General features: G+C 39.4%; 2 protein-coding genes across 4 annotated transcripts in view; both read left to right on the top strand.

Moving 5' to 3' along the window:
• Nucleotides 1–5,686, top strand: part of LOC115223026 (uncharacterized protein DDB_G0288467-like) — a 29,613-nt gene extending 23,927 nt beyond the window's left edge. Inside the window, exons 4-5 of the mRNA XM_029793456.2 lie at nt 180–446; nt 5,624–5,686. Coding sequence (XP_029649316.1) covers nt 180–380 — 201 coding nt within the window. The 3' untranslated portion in view covers nt 381–446; nt 5,624–5,686. The remainder of the gene's footprint in view (nt 1–179; nt 447–5,623) is intronic.
• Nucleotides 5,687–9,559: 3,873 nt separating this feature from the next.
• The window catches only part of LOC115232588 (annexin A7), a 20,180-nt gene continuing 9,739 nt past the window's right edge, over nt 9,560–20,000 (top strand). The window contains exons 1-3 of one of the 3 annotated variants that reach the window (XM_036511795.1): nt 9,560–9,874; nt 19,293–19,435; nt 19,490–19,639. In XM_036511795.1, the coding sequence (XP_036367688.1) occupies nt 9,865–9,874; nt 19,293–19,435; nt 19,490–19,639 (303 nt within the window). In that variant the 5' untranslated portion in view covers nt 9,560–9,864. Of the gene's footprint in view, nt 9,879–19,292; nt 19,640–20,000 lie in introns of all 3 variants that reach the window. The other 2 variants (XM_036511789.1, XM_029802552.2) reach the window with 2 other exon arrangements.

The raw sequence follows: 20,000 nt of genomic DNA, 5'->3' as shown, positions 1-20,000 counted from the left end.
CGTAGTAATTTCGGCTGATTAATCTTATATATATATATATATATATATATTATATATATATATATATATATATATATATATATATATATATATATATATATATACTGTATATGCTCTGTTTGAGTTTTTTTTATTAATTTGTTTTAAAGTGAAATAACTCATTATTTTTTCTCTTCCAGGCAAATTCGATGTTTCGATGCGGTAATGCAACGGGAGCAGCGTTGGCTAATAAGAACGCAACACTATTTATCAAAATTTCCATCACCATTGGTATCATTACGTGTATCGTTTGCGCTGCAGCGATAATCGCTGCAATTGTTGCAGCTACGCCCAGACATGTTGCCAGGTCTTATGATTATGAGGATTATGTTATCAATTAAATAGAGTAGTGGAGGCGCAATGGCCCAGTGGTTAGGGCAGCGGACTCACGGTCATAGGATCGCGGTTTCGAGTGTTTATTGAGCGAAAACACCTAAAAGCTCCACGAGGCTCCGGCAGGGGGTGGTGGTGATCCCTGCTGTACTCTTTCACCACAACTTTCTCTCACTCTTACTTCCTGTTTCTGTTGTACCTGTATTTCAAAGGGCCGGCCTTGTCACTCTCTGTGTCACGCTGAATCTCCCCGAGAACTACGTTAAGGGTACACGTGTCTGTGGAGTGCTCAGCCACTTACACGTTAATTTCACGAGCAGGCTGTTCCGTTGATTCGGATCAACCGGAACCCTCGTCGTCGAAACCGACGGAGTGCTTCCCAAATAGAGTATGTTTTTAAATACATTGAGAACTTCAATCAGGAAATGATATATTTCATATTTCGTAATATATTTTGCAGTTCGGAATACGTACTTAAGTCATGGAATTTTGTGTCCCCTCATGCATATGTCTTGGAATTCCTGTAAAACGGAATGAGGAAATCCAAAGCTGGTCAAGTTCTGTCTCAATGATATCATTGATAAGGTCATATCATAAATACGCACACGATTCTAAACATCGTTCTTTTTTGCACGGATTTATGCCGCACAACCTCTCCGATTTTGGTATACATACCAACAGCATACTGATGAAAAAGAGTTAAGCACCAACGAAGATGGTTAAAGGAATTACCTTGAAGTATCAATCGATGAGCATAATAATCCATTCAGGATTATTTCCTGAAACATTTCTTGTAGCTTTAAAATAAATTCTAATCTTGTACTTGGAACAGTTCGTTTTGCGACATTGTGCTTCTTTTTGAACGTTTCCTATAAAATATGTCAACAAAAATAATGACTCTTTATTCTGTAAAGGCTTAACAGAGAGCCAATTCTGTGGAAAATTTATCCTTGCACATTAAAAATTTGTAAAAGTTCATTTCTAATAATTTTTACCCCTAACTGGTGTCATTTGAAAAGCGCAGTTGTATGCTCAAGTGCTTTTAAGAAATGTTTTCATTCTGAAGTGGTATCCAAAAGAAGATTCTTTGTAAGTTCTGGTGACTCATTTATAAGTAAATGACCTTGCTATTAGAACAACACATACTGACTGTTTCCTTGTCCCACTTTCTACCACCACATTTGTTACATGTTTTTTTACAAAAACTCAGGGATACAAGCTTCTTTTTGGATGTATAATTATGAGTAGGATAATAATAATTAATTTTTGTTCACAGATTTTCTTTGCAAAAACTTTCTCTTTTTCAATCGTTCACGATTACTGTTCATACACTCGCATCATACAATATACCCTTCACTCTGAGAGATACTTTTTGTTGTCAACAGAGGTAATGGCTCTCTGAAATCTTATTTTTATTCTTGCAACTATACTGGTAGAAAGGTTTATTATTATTTTCATGTATGTGGATATGTATGTGTGTATATATTATGGCTGCACCCTCGTTATCGAGTTTGGCCATTGCACGAAGCTTAACTGTTACTGGTGCTGTGATCGAATGTGACTTTTTAGCCCAGCTAAAGATCTACAATGTCTTGTACAAAATTAGCAAACTAAAACCTTTACTGGTAATAGCCGGCTGTAGTTGTAACTGGGCTTCATGTACCTTTGCATGTCGTTTAAGTCCTCCTGCCGAATTACACTCTCTTTCACATGCCCGACAGATATGATTAGTATGGTGTGTTACACCACCACCAGTGGCCAGGTTGTCACTCATCTCTCTCGCTTTATGACTACGAAGAGGACTCATGAGTCCAGCTTTACTGAGGCAGGGTCTTGCACAGACATTGCATGTCAGAATCAAAGGAAGACCCTTCCCTTCTGGAAGTGTAACAGCGATGCCCTTCCTGACATCCCTCCTTACTTTCTCATGTGCAACTCGAGATTTCTCAAATGTGGCTGTCCCCTCATGCACAATCCTTCTCCACCTGCTACGATCAATAGCTATGCCTTCCCATGTGTCAGGAGAGATGCGAGCATCTCTTAAGGAAGCCTTCAGCAAGTGTGTATATATATATGTACATACATATATGTATATATATATATATATGTACATACATATGTTTCTCTTTCTCTCCTTCTCTTTCCATCCCTCCCTCTCTCTCTCCTCCTCTCTCTCTCTCTAATTTAGATTTAATTTTGCTCAGAAGCAAGATTGTGAAGGAAAGCATCTTGTTTTGTTCAGCATCATTTAAATTTTAAAACCTTCCAGAGTTTTATTATCTCAGATATCATGGTCCTTTGTAGAATATGAATTGATGAGTTCCATTCCCTCCCCGAGAACCCATGTTCAGCCACACTTTGCTTTATATGGGTTGCTACATATCCTATTGTTCCAATAATAATAGATATAAAACTAAAAGTATATTTTGGTTACTGGATTTGCAAACTCCTTCTGAGTGATCCATGGATGATCTCTTTCTCTTATATTCTTCTGGATTCCACTGTGTCCAGAAGGCGGCTGATTTTCACAAAAGAACTTTTATTTTTTTTTGTGGCCTCACACAATATCTGGCCAATTGAATTTAAACTAAATGGTTGTTTTACATTTTAAATTTTGACATTGGCCTCAATATAGTCAACTTTGTCTGCTGGGATTTTTTTGTTTTCATTATGCCCAGATTGTTCTGACTGCCACATCATGCCCCATGAGAAGATTTATCTAGAACTCGATATCGAAATCAAATTCGATGACTGGCATCCGTGCTAGCGGAGTGCTAAGGGTACCATACGAGTGAGATCGGGGCCAGAGCAACAAACCGGCCTCCGTGCCGGTGGCACGTGAAAAACACCATTTGAGTGTGATAGTTGCCAGTGCCACTGGACTGGCTCCTGTCGCCTTACTACCACTTGTGCTGGTGGTGGCACATGAAAAAACATTTGAGCGAGGTCGTTGCCAGTGCCGCTGGACTGGCTCCTGTGCAGGTGGGCATAAAAAGCACCATTTGAGCATAGCCGTTGCCAGTACCGCCTGACTGGCCCTCGTGCCTGTGACACGTAGAAAGCACCCACTACACTCACGGAGTGGTTGGCGTTAGGAAGGGCATCCAGCTGTAGAAACTCTGCCAGATCAGATTGGAGCCTGGTGCAGCCATCTGGTTCGCCAGACCTCAATCAAATCGTCCAACCCATGCTAGCATGGAAAGTGGATGTTAAATGATGATGATAATGATGATGATGATGATGTCTGATGTCAGATTTAGTATATTCATTGTCACCTCTAAATAGGGTGGTATCAGTTTCCGGGTTCAGTCCCACTGTGTGGCACCTTGAGCAAGTGTCTTCTATTATAGCTTCGGGCTGACCAAAGCCTTGTGAGTGAATTTGATAGACGGAAACTGAAAGATGCCCGTCGTATATATATATATATATATAATGTGTGTGTGTGTGTGTGTGTGTGTGTGTGTGTTGTGTGTGTGGTGTGTGTGTGTTATATGTTTGTGTGTCTGTGTTTGTCCCCCACCCCCACCCCAACATTGCTTGATAACCGATGCTGGTGTGTTTACGTCCCCATAACTTAGCAGTTCAGCAAAAGGGACCTCAGTTTACATAATGCCAGATTTACTTCTTCAATAGAAGGTGTATCATCCATTTGTTGCACTAACTCTCTTTGCAGAATGTTGTTTATGATATCCATGTTCACTACAGATGGATTGTGGAAAAGATCTGCAAAGTGTTCTCTCCATCTATTCATTATTCCAGGAGGATCTTTAATAACCTCACTTCCATCTTTCGACTTCAAGGGATGATGAAGATTGCAGTCCAAAAGCTTGCTGCAATAAACTATAAAAAACTTTTAATGTCTTTCCTGCCATAGGCTGCCTATATTTCCTCAGACAAATTTCTCCACCAAGTGTCTTTGAGCCTCCTGAGTTCTTTTTGCAAGTCTGCTTGCTGAGACTTGTACAACTTTTCTGGTTGCACTTTGTTCTTAACATTTGGGTCAAGAAGTTTTTCATGAGAGGACCTCTTTGTTGCTAAAAGCTCATTTAACACTGTATCATTGGAATCAAACCAGTCTCAGTATTATTTCCTCTTAAAACCTAACACCTCTGATCCCATTTTATATACTCCATCACGAAAAGATTGTCATGAACCTTCAACATGAACATTGCTGCATCTCTTCTGAAACAACTGTAAAAGATGTGGTTGTTTTAGCTGCTCTACGTCAATTTTCTTTGGTACTCGTACACCTGCAGTAAGAATCTTCAAATAGACCCTGAACTTGAACTTAGCCCTAACCATTTTGTGCTTGCTTTCATCCTGGGTGAATCCAGATAACTTTATGTTTCAGTCTATGATGAAAAGTATTCCCAACAATAGGCGCAGGAGTGGCTGTGTGGTAAGTAGCTTGCTAACCAACCACATGGTTCCGGGTTCAGTCCCACTGCGTGGCATCTTGGACAAGTGTTTTCTACTATAGCCCCGGGCCGACCAATGCCTTGTGAGTGGATTTGGTAGACGGAAACTGAAAGAAGCCTGTCGTATATATATGTATGTGTGTGTTTGTGTGTCTGTGTTTGTCCCCCTAGTATTGCTTGACAACCGATGCTGGTGTGTTTACGTCCCCGTCACTTGTTAGCAGTTCGGCAAAAGAGACCGATAGAATAAGTACTGGGCTTACAAAGAATAAGTTCCGGGATCGATTTGCTCGACTAAAGGCGATTCTCCAGCATGGCCGCAGTCAAATGACTGAAACAAGTAAAAGAGAGAGTAATCAGCCCTAGCTCAGAGCACATTTGTAGCAGATGCAACCTGCCCAAATATATAATTTACAATTTTAAAATATTTTTTTTTATTTATGAAAATAAGAAAATACATAGATAAACAAATAAATTCATAATTAAAACTATAAGTAAAATGAAATAAAATAAAAAGCTATAAATACTCTCTTACTTGTTTCAGTCATTTGACTGTGGCCATGCTGGAGCACCGCCTTTAGTCAAGCAAATCGACTCCAGGACTTATTCTTTGTAAGGGACCATAAGCCGAGGAAAAGTTATAAAGACTATATGAAGGAAAACCTGAAGAAACTAGATATGAACAAAAGTGATTGGGAAAATGATGCTCTAGATCGGAACGAGTGGAGAGGTCCTGTTAGGATTGGTTGTAATGCCTGGGAGCATAGTTTGCTACAATGAGGCGCAAAGGCCCAGTGGTTAGGGCAGCAGACTCGCGGTCATAGGATCATGGCTTCGATTCCCAGACCGGGCGTTGTGAGTGTTTATTGGGTAAAAATACCTAAAAGCTCCACGAGGCTCCGGCAGGGGGTGGTGGTGATCCCTGCTGTACTCTTTCACCACAACTTTCTCTCACTCTTACTTCCTGTTTCTGTTGTACCTGTATTGCAAGGGGCCGGCCTTGTCACTCTCTGTGTCACGCTGAATATCCCCGAGAACTACGTTAAGGGTGCAAGTGTCTGTGGAGTGCTCAGCCACTTACGCGTTAATTTCACGAGCAGGCTGTTCCGTTGATTCGGATCAAGCGGAACCCTCATCGTCGTAACCGACGGAGTGCTAAAGAAGAAAGTTTGCTACAATTTCATTTACTACATTCAGTTCTAATTTAGAAGACTCATTTTTATATTAGTTTTTAAATGGCCTGTCCTTGAAATTAATTTTGAACCACCTGCAGCATATTTCCCTGAACCACTCCTTGAGAATAACAAAGATCTTGATGAACTATCATTTGAATGTCTTTGTTTTGTAGCATACTATTTCTGTGTATGCTCGGATCTTTTCCTTTTGAACGGCAGTTTTTTCTTGCGGTGTCATATGAAATTGTCACCCATAATTATGACCCTAGAATCGATCTATTGCATTTCAATCTCTTTTAGGGTTAGGGTTAGGGTTAGGGGTGGGGGAAGGGTATCTTTTTTTTCTTCACTAATGTAAATAAACCCAATCTGTTTCTTAAACGAGGGACATATTCATACGGCACGGAATGTTTTTTTTTACCTCAATAGACGTCAGTGATTGGTTGAAATTGCAGAAATTGAAGATAAAAAACAACAAATATCTTACAAACTATAGAACTTTCTCAATAAAGCCAAGAGAAAAAGATGTTTTATAAACACATTCTACCAGTATACAAAGTTTAAAATGTTTTAGTTACCTAGAAATTATGTTAAAAACTGCCGTTCAAACCGCATACTATTTCTGTGTATGCTCTACTTAGCAGTTGTCACTAAAACACCAGTAGTGTAGGATGTCTACCACTAACACTACTGTCCAATTATGCAGCTATATCCTGTTGCCGATTTTGCTTTCATTTTGTGTTGCCTGCATGCATGTGGTATTGTGCATTCAATATGACTATTCAGCTGTTGTTAGCTTGTGTTTACCGATACACTTCGCTTGTTCATTTAGATATTTTGTATTTAGTTCAAATTCTAGCGTAGCATGGTAAATTCCATTGTCTCGACCACGGTCGAACAATGATGATGATGATGAGCTGTTTGATATCCAGCAAACAACTTTTTAGTCTTTGCATAAATCTAAAGCGTTTAAGCTCAGATTATCAGTATAACCCAGATAACTGTTTATTAAATTTATAAGTCCAGTGTATATTGTAGGTATAGGTTCTACTTATGAAGAGTGGTCCCGGTGCGCGCACTCGCGCATCCGCGCTAGTTAGTCGTGCCTAGTCGATCTTACAACGACTACCTAGCAAAGTAAAGAAAACACAAAATAAATAATTTTTTTTAAAACAAAGTAAATAATTTTTTTAAATAAAGTAAATAAAACACAAAAACACAAAGTAAGGATCGACTAGTCACGACTAGCTAGCGCGGATGCGCGAGTACGCGAGTGCGCGCACCGGGACCACTGTTCTTAAGTAGTACCAGATAATAAGTCCAGTGTATATTGTGTATTATGTATTCAGTCGTAATGATTCTTTATTTAATTCATTTTCAATTTATATCTCATATTAAATAGACGCTGCTGTTCTTCAAAATATCCGACAAATTATTGGTTCAGTCAAATTACAGAGTTACTTCCAAGGCTAAATTTTCTTTCTTTTCTAGTTGTTTCAATTCTGCAATTAACATCGAAGCGAATACCTATTTCTTTACTACCCACAAGGGGCTAAACACAGAGAGGACAAACAAGGACAGACAAACGGATTAAGTTGATTATATCGACCCCAATGCGTAACTGGTACTTATTTAATCGAACACGAAAGGATGAAAGGCAAAGTTGACCTCGGCGGAATTTGAACTCAGAACGTAACGGCAGACGAAATACCTATTTCTTTACTACCCACAAGAGGCTAAACACAGAGAGGACAAACAAGGACAGACAAACGGATTAAGTTGATTATATCGACCCCAATGCGTAACTGGTACTTATTTAATCGAACACGAAAGGATGAAAGGCAAAGTGACCTCGGCGGAATTTGAACTCAGAACGTAACGGCAGACGAATACCTATTTCTTTACTACCCACAAGAGGCTAAACACAGAGAGGACAAACAGGACAGACAAACGGATTAAGTTGATTATATCGACCCCAATGCGTAACTGGTACTTATTTAATCGAACACGAAAGGATGAAAGGCAAAGTTGACCTCGGCGGAATTTGAACTCAGAACGTAACGGCAGACGAAATACCTATTTCTTTACTACCCACAAGGGGCTAAACACAGAGAGGACAAACAAGGACAGACAAACGGATTAAGTTGATTATATCGACCCCAATGCGTAACTGGTACTTATTTAATCGAACACGAAAGGATGAAAGGCAAAGTTGACCTCGGCGGAATTTGAACTCAGAACGTAACGGCAGACGAAATACCTATTTCTTTACTACCCACAAGAGGCTAAACACAGAGAGGACAAACAAGGACAGACAAACGGATTAAGTTGATTATATTGACCCCAGTGCGTAACTGGTACTTATTTAATCGACCCCGAAAGGATGAAAGGCAAAGTCGACCTCGGTGGAATTTGAACTCAGAACGTAGCGATAAACGAAATACGGCTACGCATGGATATTTTTTTTTTTTTTCCAGAAGCGTTAGCAGCCAGCCTGTTCGTTTACGCCACTGTTATTCGTCTGTAATCTTAACTTCATTCTTTCGCTTCAGCTTCCTCATGTAATATGGAATGCTGCCTAAGTGGTCATTACATACGTCTGAAATATAGGAGGACTAACAAGCTTCAGTCGATCGCTATGCTATGTACGTTTGAATGTATGCCAAAGTCAGCTGGTGTGTGCTTCTGAAAGTAGAATCAACACACTTGCAGAAGGATTTTACAAGGATATGAACGACTATGATGACTTTAAACAGTCGCTATTGTTTAATGGTACAAGTACCTTATTTAATTCCATATCAGAACTTCATAAATTCCACACTCTTACCACTTAAAAAAAGAATTTTTCATTTTAAAGAACCGGAACAACTGTAAAGTATTTACATACTCATTTCTCTTAATTGGGATTGTTTTGGTTTCATTCTAAAACCAAATTTTGTTGTGACTAAGGAAATACAAAAACGAACTAAACCCAAAGTTTGCCTCTTTTTTTATTATTATTATCTCTTAGTCCCCTGTCTCCCAAATTTCGGCTTTGTGTCTAAAGTAGAAAGAATTATTATAATCTTTTATTTATATATTTGTTTTGTTTTTTTGCAGGCACAGAATACGTCAGAGAATATTATTTAATTAAAACTTTCTAAGACAGTAAGGGGCTGCAATTTCTAACGATACGAGCGGCCACATCCAAGCTCTCTCTCTTTCTCTCTTTCTTTCTTTCTCGCTTTCTCTTTCTTTCTTTCTCTCTTTCTTTCTCTCTCTCTTTCTTTCTCTTTCTCTTTTTCTTTCTTTCTTTCTTTCTCTCTCTCTCTGTCGTTCTCTCTCTTTCTTTTTCTCTCTCTCTCTCTCTCTCTGTCTTTCTTTCTTTCTCTCTCTTTCTTTTTTTCTTTCTTTCTTTCTCTCTCTTTCTCTCTTTCTTTTCTCTCTCCATCCAACTCCTGAAAACATTTCCTAATTGAAATATTGCCTTCCCTTCTCGTGTTTAGTCCAAATTAAAAACAATTGCACCTTAGTTAGTTATATGGGACGAAATTAATTTGCATGAGTAAACCCTTGAGTTTTTTTTTTTCTTTTCTTTTATTCAACATTTCTCCATCATCTATAATAAAGATATAAAAAAATAAACTAATTGGTTCACATGTTACACACTGCTGACGCTTATAAGCAAACTACGTTCGAAATATTAGCTGCAGCTGGGTGTGCACTTAACTAAATAAGTAAATAAATCTTAGTACAACGATAACAAAGTTACTACTACTGTTATATAAGGTTTGCAAAGTGGGATAAATTAGTTTGCCACGAGCAGGATGTCTATTATGAACTTTCCCGGATTCCTCTCAGAGTTAAAGAATTAATTATATATTTCACTTGTTTCACACAAGCAGCTACTATTAACAGACATGGACTTCGGTAAGATCATATTTCTTAATATATACACACACACATATATATATATATAAAGGTTCTGTAAATCAGATGCTTGTAATTCGCTTGATAAGGTGTCAAACATTTGAAATAATGCAGGGGATAAAGTAAATAACGCAGCCTGGCGAAAGGAATTCCCATATTACCACTTCAAAAAAAGTTATGTAAATATCAATATATCTACACTGAGATGTAATACGTGTGAGCTAATATACTGTGTTAATATATTTGAGTTCGTATATTGTGTAATATAGTTAAGTTGATATACTTTCACTTACTTTTGAAATGTTGATGGAGGATTAATAAACTAATTAATAAACTAATTTTAGAAATATCTGTATTCTGAGGAAAATATTTTTAAAGTTTTACAATTCATAGTTATACCGACAAATCCGACATAGTTTGATAAAATTAGCTTCCTACTAAGTGGATAGGCGTAATTCTTAGAATCACGAAGAAGTGGTGTGACATCAATTTATATACGTAAATATTTGGGCGCGTATAGGCACAGGAGTGGCTGTGTGGTAAGTAGCTTGCTTGCCAACCACATGGTTTCGTCTGGATTCAGTCCCACTGCGTGTTACCTTGGGCAAGTGCCTTCTAGACATAAATATATGTCTGTGTGTGTGTCTTTGTATGTTTGTGTATTTGTGTTTGTCCTCCCACCATCGCTTGACAATCAATACTGGTGTGTTTACGTCCCCTAAGGTAGCAGTTCGGCAAAAGATACCGATATAATAAGTACTAGGCTTACAAAGAATAAGTCCTGGGTTCGATTTGCTCGACTAAAAGACTGAAACGAGTAACAGTATTTGTATGTATATGTATGTAAGTAGCTTGTTTACCAACCATATGGTTCCGGGTTCAGTCCCACTGCGTGGCACCTTGGGCAAGTGACTTCTACTATAGCCTCGGGCCGACCAAAGCCTTGTTAGTGGATTTGGTAGACGGAAACTGACAGAAGCCTGTCGTATGTATATATATATATATATTTATATATAGAGGGCATATACATACATGCCAGAAGGCATTATACATACATGCCAAACGCTAAGAGGGACAATTAGTTATTTCAACCAAAAGATTATAATCCCACCGAATGCATTTTTCAAAGTAAGACATTTAAAAAAATATAGACCTGTATCACAGTGATTTCATGCTACGTACTAATCAGCAGGCCTGAAGTATTATAAATAAACAACGACATTTTTAAATTTTTAAATGTCTTACTTGAAAATGGCATTCGGTGGGATTAGTAATATATTTTTGGTAGAAATGACTAATTGTCCCTCTTAGCGTTGGCATGTATGTATAATGCCTCTGCAGTATGTATAAGCCCTCTATATATAAATTAATATGTTCAATAAGAAATAATTATTTTCGAAATTTTGTCTCTATGAGGTTTTTACGCTACTACCTGACAATTTCTTGTTAAGTTTTCCTTATTAAGTAGTTGTCCTTAATTGCTATATATATATATATATATATATATATATATATATGGTTTGTGTGTCTGTGTTTGTACCCCTAGCATTGCTTGACAACCAATGCTGGTGTGTTTATGTCCCCGTTACTTAGCGGTTCCGCAAAAGCAACCGATAGAATAAGTACTGGGCTTACAAAAGAATAAGTTCCGGGGTCGAGTTGCTCGATTAAAGGCGGTGCTCCAGCATGGCCGCAGTCAAATGACTGAAACAAGTAAAAGAGTAAAGAGTATATATATATATTTATATATAATGTATATATATATACATATATATATATATATATAATCTGCTTATATGTATATATATATAATGTGCATATATATGTGTCATCATCATCATCATCGTTTAACGACCGTTCTCCATGCTAGCATGGGTTGGACGGTTCGACCGGGGATCTGGGAAGCCAGAAGGCTGCACCAGGCTCCAGTCTTATCTGGCAATGTTTCTACAGCTGGATGCCCTTCCTAACGCCAACCACTCCGTGAGTGTAGTGGTGCTTTTTACGTGCCACCTGCACAGGTGCCAGGCGAGGCTGGCAACGGCCACGGTCGGATTGGTGTATTTAATGTGCCACCGGCACGGAAGCCAGTCGAGGCGGCACTGGCATCGGCCACGAGTCGGATAGTGCTTTTTACATACCACCAGACCAGGGATCCTGGCTGGTTCAATTCAATTTCGATTTCGCTTTCGCTTTCGCTTGCCAACATGTCTTCGCAAACAAAGGGGTTTGGCATGGGTGCCTGTTGTCGGATGAGGTTCTATATCAACTTCACTTGCCTCAACAGGTCTTTGTGTCCAAGGGAGGAAAGGCATTCATAAGTGGGCTGGGCTCACTTGTCCTGCCTGGTCTTCTCACGTACAGCATATTTCCAAAGGTCTCGGTCGCTGGTCATTTCCTCAGTGAGGCCTAAAGTTCTTCTATTATAGCCTTGGGTTGACCAAAGCCTTGTCAGGGGATTTCGTTGACAGAAACTGAAAGAAAGCCCGTCCTATATAAGAATATATATATATATATTCTTTTATACGTTGTTTCAGCCTTAAAGCTGTGGTCAGACTGGAGTATGCCAGTGAGGGACTATATATATCATCATCATCGTTTAACGTCTGCTTTCCATGCTAGCATGGATTGGACGGTTCAACTGGGGTCTGGGAAGCCCAAAGGCTGCACCAGGCCAGTCAGATCTGGCAGTGTTTCTACAGCTGGATGCCCTTCCTAACGCCAACCACTCCGTGAGTATAGTGGGTGCTTTTTAGGTGCCACCGACACAGGTGCCAGACGAGGCTGGCGAACGTCCACGCTCGGATGGTGCTTTTTACATGCCACCGGCACGGAGGCCAGGCGAGGCTGGCAATGGCCACGATCGGATGGTGTTTGTTACATGCCACCAGCACGGAGGCCAGTCAATGCGGTGCTGGCTACGGCCACGTTCGGATGGTTCTCTTATGTGCCACAATATATATATATCTATATACACTCTATATAAACTAGAGTTAACTACTTAGCGGTAACTCTCTTATATTTAAGTATATATATATTATATGTAAAGCATAATATGTTATACAAGTATGTATATTGTTGTAATTGTCATTTTAGTAAATAAATAAATAAATTGACTTAATATGTCTAAAAGTTGATAAATACCACCTATTGATCCCTCTCCATTTTCTTAATGCTTTGTATCCCCGTGCCGGTGCCACGTAAAAGCACCATCCGTTCGTGACCATTCGCCAGCTCTGTCTGGCACCTGTGCAGGTGGCACGTAAAAAACACCCACTACACTCGCGGAGTGGTTGGTGTTAGGAAGGGCATCCAGCCGTAGAAACACTGCCAGATCTGACTGGGCCTGACGAAGCCTTCCAGCTTCACAGACCCCAGTTGACCCGTCCAACCCATGCTAGCATGGAAAGCGGACGCTAAATGATGATGATGATGATGATGTGTGTGTGTTTGTCACCCATTGCTTGATAACCTATGCTTGTGTGTTTACGTCCCCCGTAACTTAGCAGTTTGGCAAAAGTGACTGATAGAATAAGTACCAGACTTTAAAAAAAAATAAGTACTAAAATTCCTTAGGGTGGTGCTCCAGCATGGCATTGCAGTAACTGAAAGCAAGTCAAAGATAAAGGTAAAAGATGTGTGTGTGTGTGCACGTGCTTGTACACACAAATGTACATGTATGTTTACATTCCATGCTTGTCACCACTTCGGTAAAGCGGGTTGACCAAAGCCTAGTCAGTGGATTTCGTTGACAGAAACTGAAAGAAGCCCGTCCTATATAAGAATATATATATTCTTTTATACGTTGTTTCAGCCTTAAAGCTGTGGTCATACTGGAGTACTGCCAGTGAGGCACTATATATATATAGGCGCAGGAGTGGCTGTGTGGTAAGTAGCTTGCTTACCAACCATATGGTTCTGGGTTCAGTCCCACCGTTATGATCAGTCACTCTGTGACTTATGGAATAGAGAATTCTCCTTACTTGAAAAACTTGTCAGATTCATTAAAATCACCAGCAATATTTCCAATTCTGAAATTAAAAGCTGTAAATCTGTGGAGGAAGTGTCAATAGCACCTCATAAACTTGTGAGGAGAAAAATTATCAAGTGTCACTTGGGTGTGGTGGTGTGGTAAGAAGTTTGCTTCCTAACCACATGGTTCCAGGTTCAGTCCCACTGCATGCACCATGGGCTTTGATCAAAGCCTTGTGAGTGGATTTGGTTGGCAGAAACTGAAAGAAGCCTGTTGTATATATATCTGTATCCCAAGATTAATCTGCCGAAATTGCGAGGATGATCCGGTTCTTGACTGAAGATTAAAGGCTTCGAATGACCCGTCCGTGTTTTTTGTATCGTCTTCTGAATGTTTTGCATTCTTGTCCCATTTTGTATATATATATATATATATATATATATATACACATATATAGATGCATAGATAGATTGATTGATTGATTGATTGGAGTCTCGTGCAGCTGCTGGCTTCCCAGACCTCAGTCAAACCGTCCAACCCATGCCAGCATGGAAAACAGACATTAAATGATGATAATGATGATGATGAAATAGAATATATATATATATATATATGTGTGTGTGTGTGTGTATTTGTCCCCCACTACATCACTTGGCAACCAGTATTGGTTTGTTTATGCCCCCGTAACTTAGGAGTTCAGCAAAAGAGACTGATAGAATAAGTACCAGGCTTAAATAACAGTACTGAGGTCAATTCATTCAACTAAATATTCTTCAAGGCAGTGCCCCAGCATGACTGCAGTTTTATAACTGAAATAAATGAAAGATAAAAGGCATGTTTTTAAGAATCAGTTTCAATACATTTTAGAATTAGAAGTGCCACTCAAAAACAGTAGCAAGAAACAATTGTCGCTCATATGCCAACATTAAACTGCAACACCACGTGACCTTCCTCGACCAATCGCAGCCCACCTTGCATTAATAACAATCAGCTTTTCTCATTCAAATTCAAAATGGCTGAAGATCAACATCACACTTGAAACTTGGAGTACCAATGTATTTGAATCACACTGTTTCTATACATATATATATATGATTTGCCTAATAGTGGTTTTATCTCTAATTTAATTTATATATATATATATATATATATATATATATATATATATATATGTATATATATAGTAGGTACTGTAAATTTAGGGTGAATACTTGATAAGTGTAAGCACCTGTATATGCCAGCTAGTAGCAGAGGTGAGAGAGAATATATCAAATAAAATTAAAAACAGAACACAAAGGATATCGTGGTACACGTGTTTCAAGCTTTATAAACAATCCGTTATTACATCAGTGTATTATTGATATAAAAGATGGTTTAAAGCTCTCTTCAGTCGCAAACATTGTTAGTTCAAAGAATTACATTACAATATAAAAAATATGAAAAGTACATGTAGTATTACCCATTATAATAGGTTTATCATATCTCCTTGAAAAACTGTATTTATAAAATTTCCTAACTGTATAAATGTGTAAAGATTCATTGGATTTCGAAATGTATATATATATATATATATATATATATATATATATATATATATATATAGAACATAGTAAAAAGTGAAAAAACTACAGAAGGCTTGTTTTAAAAGGTTAAAAAATATATATTTAAGTCATTATGTCAGAAGAATGTTATAATTTTTTTCATACAATGACATAGTTTTTCAAAAACTATGTCATTGTATGAAAAAAATTTATAACATTCTTCTGACATAATGACTTAAATATATATTTTTTAACCTTTTAAAACAAGCCTTCTGTAGTTTTTTCACTTTTTACTATTTTCTATATATTCAACCACGTGCTTTCACACACCAACTTTCTCACCTATATATATATATATGATTGTGTGCATGTGGGTGTGTGAGCGCATGTGTACAAGTATGTATATATGCACGCACACGGATGTATATAGATGTATGAGTGTGTGTGTGTGTGTCAGTGTAAGCAGTAACCAAGTCTAAAGACTGGAATTACACCCCCACCAAAATTCTTGACCATGCCATTGCACTTGACTGCCATAGCTAGCCATCAAAGGCTTCCGCATACCATAGCTGTTCAAAGCAATGCCATAAACACCCCCACTTTTTTACATTAGATTCTTTTACCTTTATTTTTATATTATTTTTTTAGCAACCACTTCTTGACCACAGCTACAAACACCCCCTCCCCATTTACATTACTCTCTTTACTCTTTTACTTGTTTCAGTCATTTGACTGTGGCCATGCTGGAGCACCGCCTTTAATCAAGCAACTCGACCCCGGGACTTATTCTTTTGTAAGCCCAGTACTTATTCTATTGGTCTCTTTTGACGAACCGCTAAGTGACGGGGACATAAACACACCAGCATCGGTTGTCAAGCAATGGTAGGGGACAAACACAGACACACAAACATATACACACACACTTATACATATATACATATATACGACAGGCTTCTTTCAGTTTCCGTCTACCAAATCCACTCACAAGGCTTTGGTCGGTCCGGGGCTATAGCAGAAGACACTTGCCCAAGATGCCACGCAGTGGGACTGAACCCAGAACCATGTGGCTGGTTAGCAAGCTACTTACCACACAGCCACTCCTGTGCCTAGATTCTTTCTATTTTTTATTTCCTTTATTTTTTAATCAACCACAACTTCCTCACTTCCATATCGATCATTTAAAATATACCCAACTTCCTCTCTTCACCAAAATGTGGCCGAACTGCTAGTAACTGGCCACCAGCGTATAACTTGGGGTGAAAAGGAAATGTAAATCTGATAACTTTTGAAGCTTGTTACATCACCTGATGAGGGTCACTGCACTGTGCATTGCATCTGATGTCATTACATCATCCTATGCCCAATAGGGTGCAGTGCAGAATGAAACTGAAATGATTGTTGTGATAATAAAGCTTCTAGTTACATGCTATCTTCCGTATCAATCATTTAAACTGTACCCAACACACCCCTTGGAATTCCAGATGTAGATCCAGCAATGAATACACAGTGATGCCGATGACACCTGTTAGCCATAAGTGGTGAACATGCTCTGTAGGCACACTACCTGGGACTTACCCATGTGTGTGTTTATGAGCGAAACACCTAAGCTCCACGCAGCTCCAGCAGAAGGTTATGGCGAACTTCTGCTGACTCTTTCGCCACAACTTCCTCTCACTCTTTCCTCCTGCATCTGGCAGCTCACCTGCGACAGACCAGCGTCCCGTCCAGGTGGGGAACCTATACAACAAGGAAGCCAGGAAACCAGCCCTTATGAGCCAGGCGTGGCTCAAGAAGGAACAAACAAACAAAAATCTTGTGGGTTTGCAAGTGCTGGTGCCAAATAAAAAGCACCTATGCTGATACTGCATAAAAGCACCCAGTATACTCTGTAAAGTGGTTGTTGTTAGGAAGGGCATCCAGCAATAGAAACTATGCCAAAACAGACAGGGAGTCTGAACAGCCCTTCAGCTGGTCAGCTTCTGTCAAACCATCCAACTCATACCAGCATGGTAAACAGATCTTAAATGATGACTATAAACTACATCTGGTAGTGGGGCCCTGGTTTCAGGGTTTGAGGAGTGTGGAATCACCTTTTAGTCACTATTGTTCCCAGGTCTACTCATGGCCACTGGCTGGACAAAGGTAGTTAGACAGGAGAGCTAGGAAGAAGGGAAGATAATAAAGTATTGGTGATCCCAAAACGAAGGTGTGCGTGAGCATGTATGTGAGAGTGTGTAAATGTGTGCATGTGGATATATATCATGGTCCTCCAAGGTATAACAGGGAATTTAAGACTGGCTGCCCCTGGGAACCCCTCTATACTGGTGATCTTGTTCTTTTTGGTGCATCACTACAAGAACTAGAAAAGAAATTTCAGGTATGGAAACAAGGTCTGGATTCAAAGAGCGTTAAAATTAACATAGCAAAATCCAAAGTATTGTTAAGTAGGAAAACAGACAAATTTCAGGTACTTTCAGGGAGATGGCCCAGCTCAATATGTCGAAAAGGTGTCAAGAGAAACTTCATAAGATGTACCCAGTGCAAGCTATGGACACATAAGAGGTGCAGTGGTATCACTGGATGATAACTAAGAAAGTGGCCATTACATGTGGCAGATGTGCAGGTACATTAAACACCAGGAATGTAAGGGTCCCAGCTACAGGTTAACTAGGAAACCCCCCCTGCAACTGATGGGGGATCGGTAGAATGCAGTTGCCATATTCCCTGTGTGGTGTAAGAGGTGACTAAAAGGGGCAGGAGCGAGGAGACTGGGAATCCTCTCCTTCTAGTAAATCAATATTCCTAAAAAGGCAGCAAGAGAAAGACAAGGGCGTGGTGGGAGAAGGTTAACACCAAACCTCACCTGAATACTGGGGTCATGGAATGTGTGTGGGTGTAGTACAAATGAGGTAAAGAGGAGAGAGATAGGGAGTGTGATGATGAGGAGAAGGAGGGATGTGCTGGCACTGAGCAAGAATAAGATGAAAGGTAAGGGAGAATATCAGTTTGGGGATGTGACAAGGCAAGTGTTGGGAGTGGTGGAAGGGCTCGTGAGGGAGTGGCATTGCTGGTGAGTGAGTGTGTGAAGAATAGGGTGGAGGGAAGTGTTTTCAAGATTAATGTGGGTTAAGATGAGGTGAGGAGGAGTGATGTCGTGTTTTTTTAGTATATATCGGCCAGATAGTAAAAGAATATATGAGACAGGGTTCCACACAGTTTCCCTCTACCAAATTCACCAACAAGGTATTGGTTGGCCCAGGGCTGTAGAAGATACGTGCATAAGATGTTATGCAGAGAGACTGAACCCAAAAGCTCATGGTTTTAGAGCAAACTTCTTAACCATGCAGCCACGATAATTTTTTAGTGAAAAATGAATTTTAATTTTTTTTTTTCTTTTACTTGTTTCAGTCATTTGACTGCTGCCATGCTGGAGCACTGCCTTTAGTTGAGCAAATCAACCCTAGGACTTATTCTTTGTAAGCCTAGTGCTTATTCTATCGGTCTCTTTTGCCGAACCGCTAAGTTACGGGGACGTAAAAACACTAGCATCGGTTGTCAAGTGATGTTGGGGGAACAAACACAGACACACAAACATATACACAAACACTTATATATATATATATATATATATATATATATATACGACGGTCTTCTTTCAGTTTCCGTCTACCAAATCCACTCACATGGATTTGGTCGGGCCCGAGGCAATAGCAGAAGACGCTTGCCCAAGGTGCCACGCAGTGGGACTGAACCCAGAACTATGTGGTTGGTAAGCAAGCTACTTACCACACAGCCACTCCTAATATTTTATCAACCAGCCGGTATATAATATTCTCTTGAGTAATTAATTTTATAATTAAATTGCATTTTCAAATATCCTTCTAGGAATCATTTCTTTTTGCAGGTGGCGCCACTCAACAACCTGTTGATAAACCACCAGAGTACTTTGAAGCAACAGGATACAAGACTGATTCTGGATTTCCCCCTCCTCCTGTATACCCTTCAGCACCTGAGTATCCACCCCAACCTGGATATCCACCGCAACCAGGATATCCACCCCAACCTGGATATCCACCGCAACCAGGATATCCACCCCAACCTGGATATCCACCGCAACCAGGATATCCACCCCAACCTGGATATCCACCACAACCAGGATATCCACCCCAACCTGGATATTCCTCACCACCTGGTTACGCTTCACCTTATCCAGGACAACAATCACAACAGCAGCAACAACAAACTGTTATTGTAAGGAAATATTTTTTTTCTTTTCATTTCAATTTTTACTGTTCTACACCGATATACCTTAAACTGAGATATTACGCTTAGCTGGTTCCCTATTCTAGGAAATCATCTTTAAGAGTCCCTTAATCAATTGTATCATCATATCAAGCGCAATACAAATTTTTCTCAAGCATTTATTTTATCAGTCTTTACTCTTTTATTAGTTTCAGTGATTTGACTGCGGCCATGCTGGAGCACCGCCTTTAGTCTAGCAATTCGACCCCAGAACTTATTCTTTGTAAGCCTAGTACTTATTCTATCAGTCGGTCTCTTTTTGCCAAACCGCTAAGTTAAGGGGACGTAAACACACCAGCATCGGTTGTCA

Source organism: Octopus sinensis, linkage group LG2, assembly GCF_006345805.1.
Source record: "Octopus sinensis linkage group LG2, ASM634580v1, whole genome shotgun sequence".
NCBI classification, from domain to species: domain Eukaryota; kingdom Metazoa; phylum Mollusca; class Cephalopoda; order Octopoda; family Octopodidae; genus Octopus; species Octopus sinensis.
Note: the sequence above shows the minus strand (reverse complement) of the source record. Positions and strands in the feature narration are given on the sequence as shown.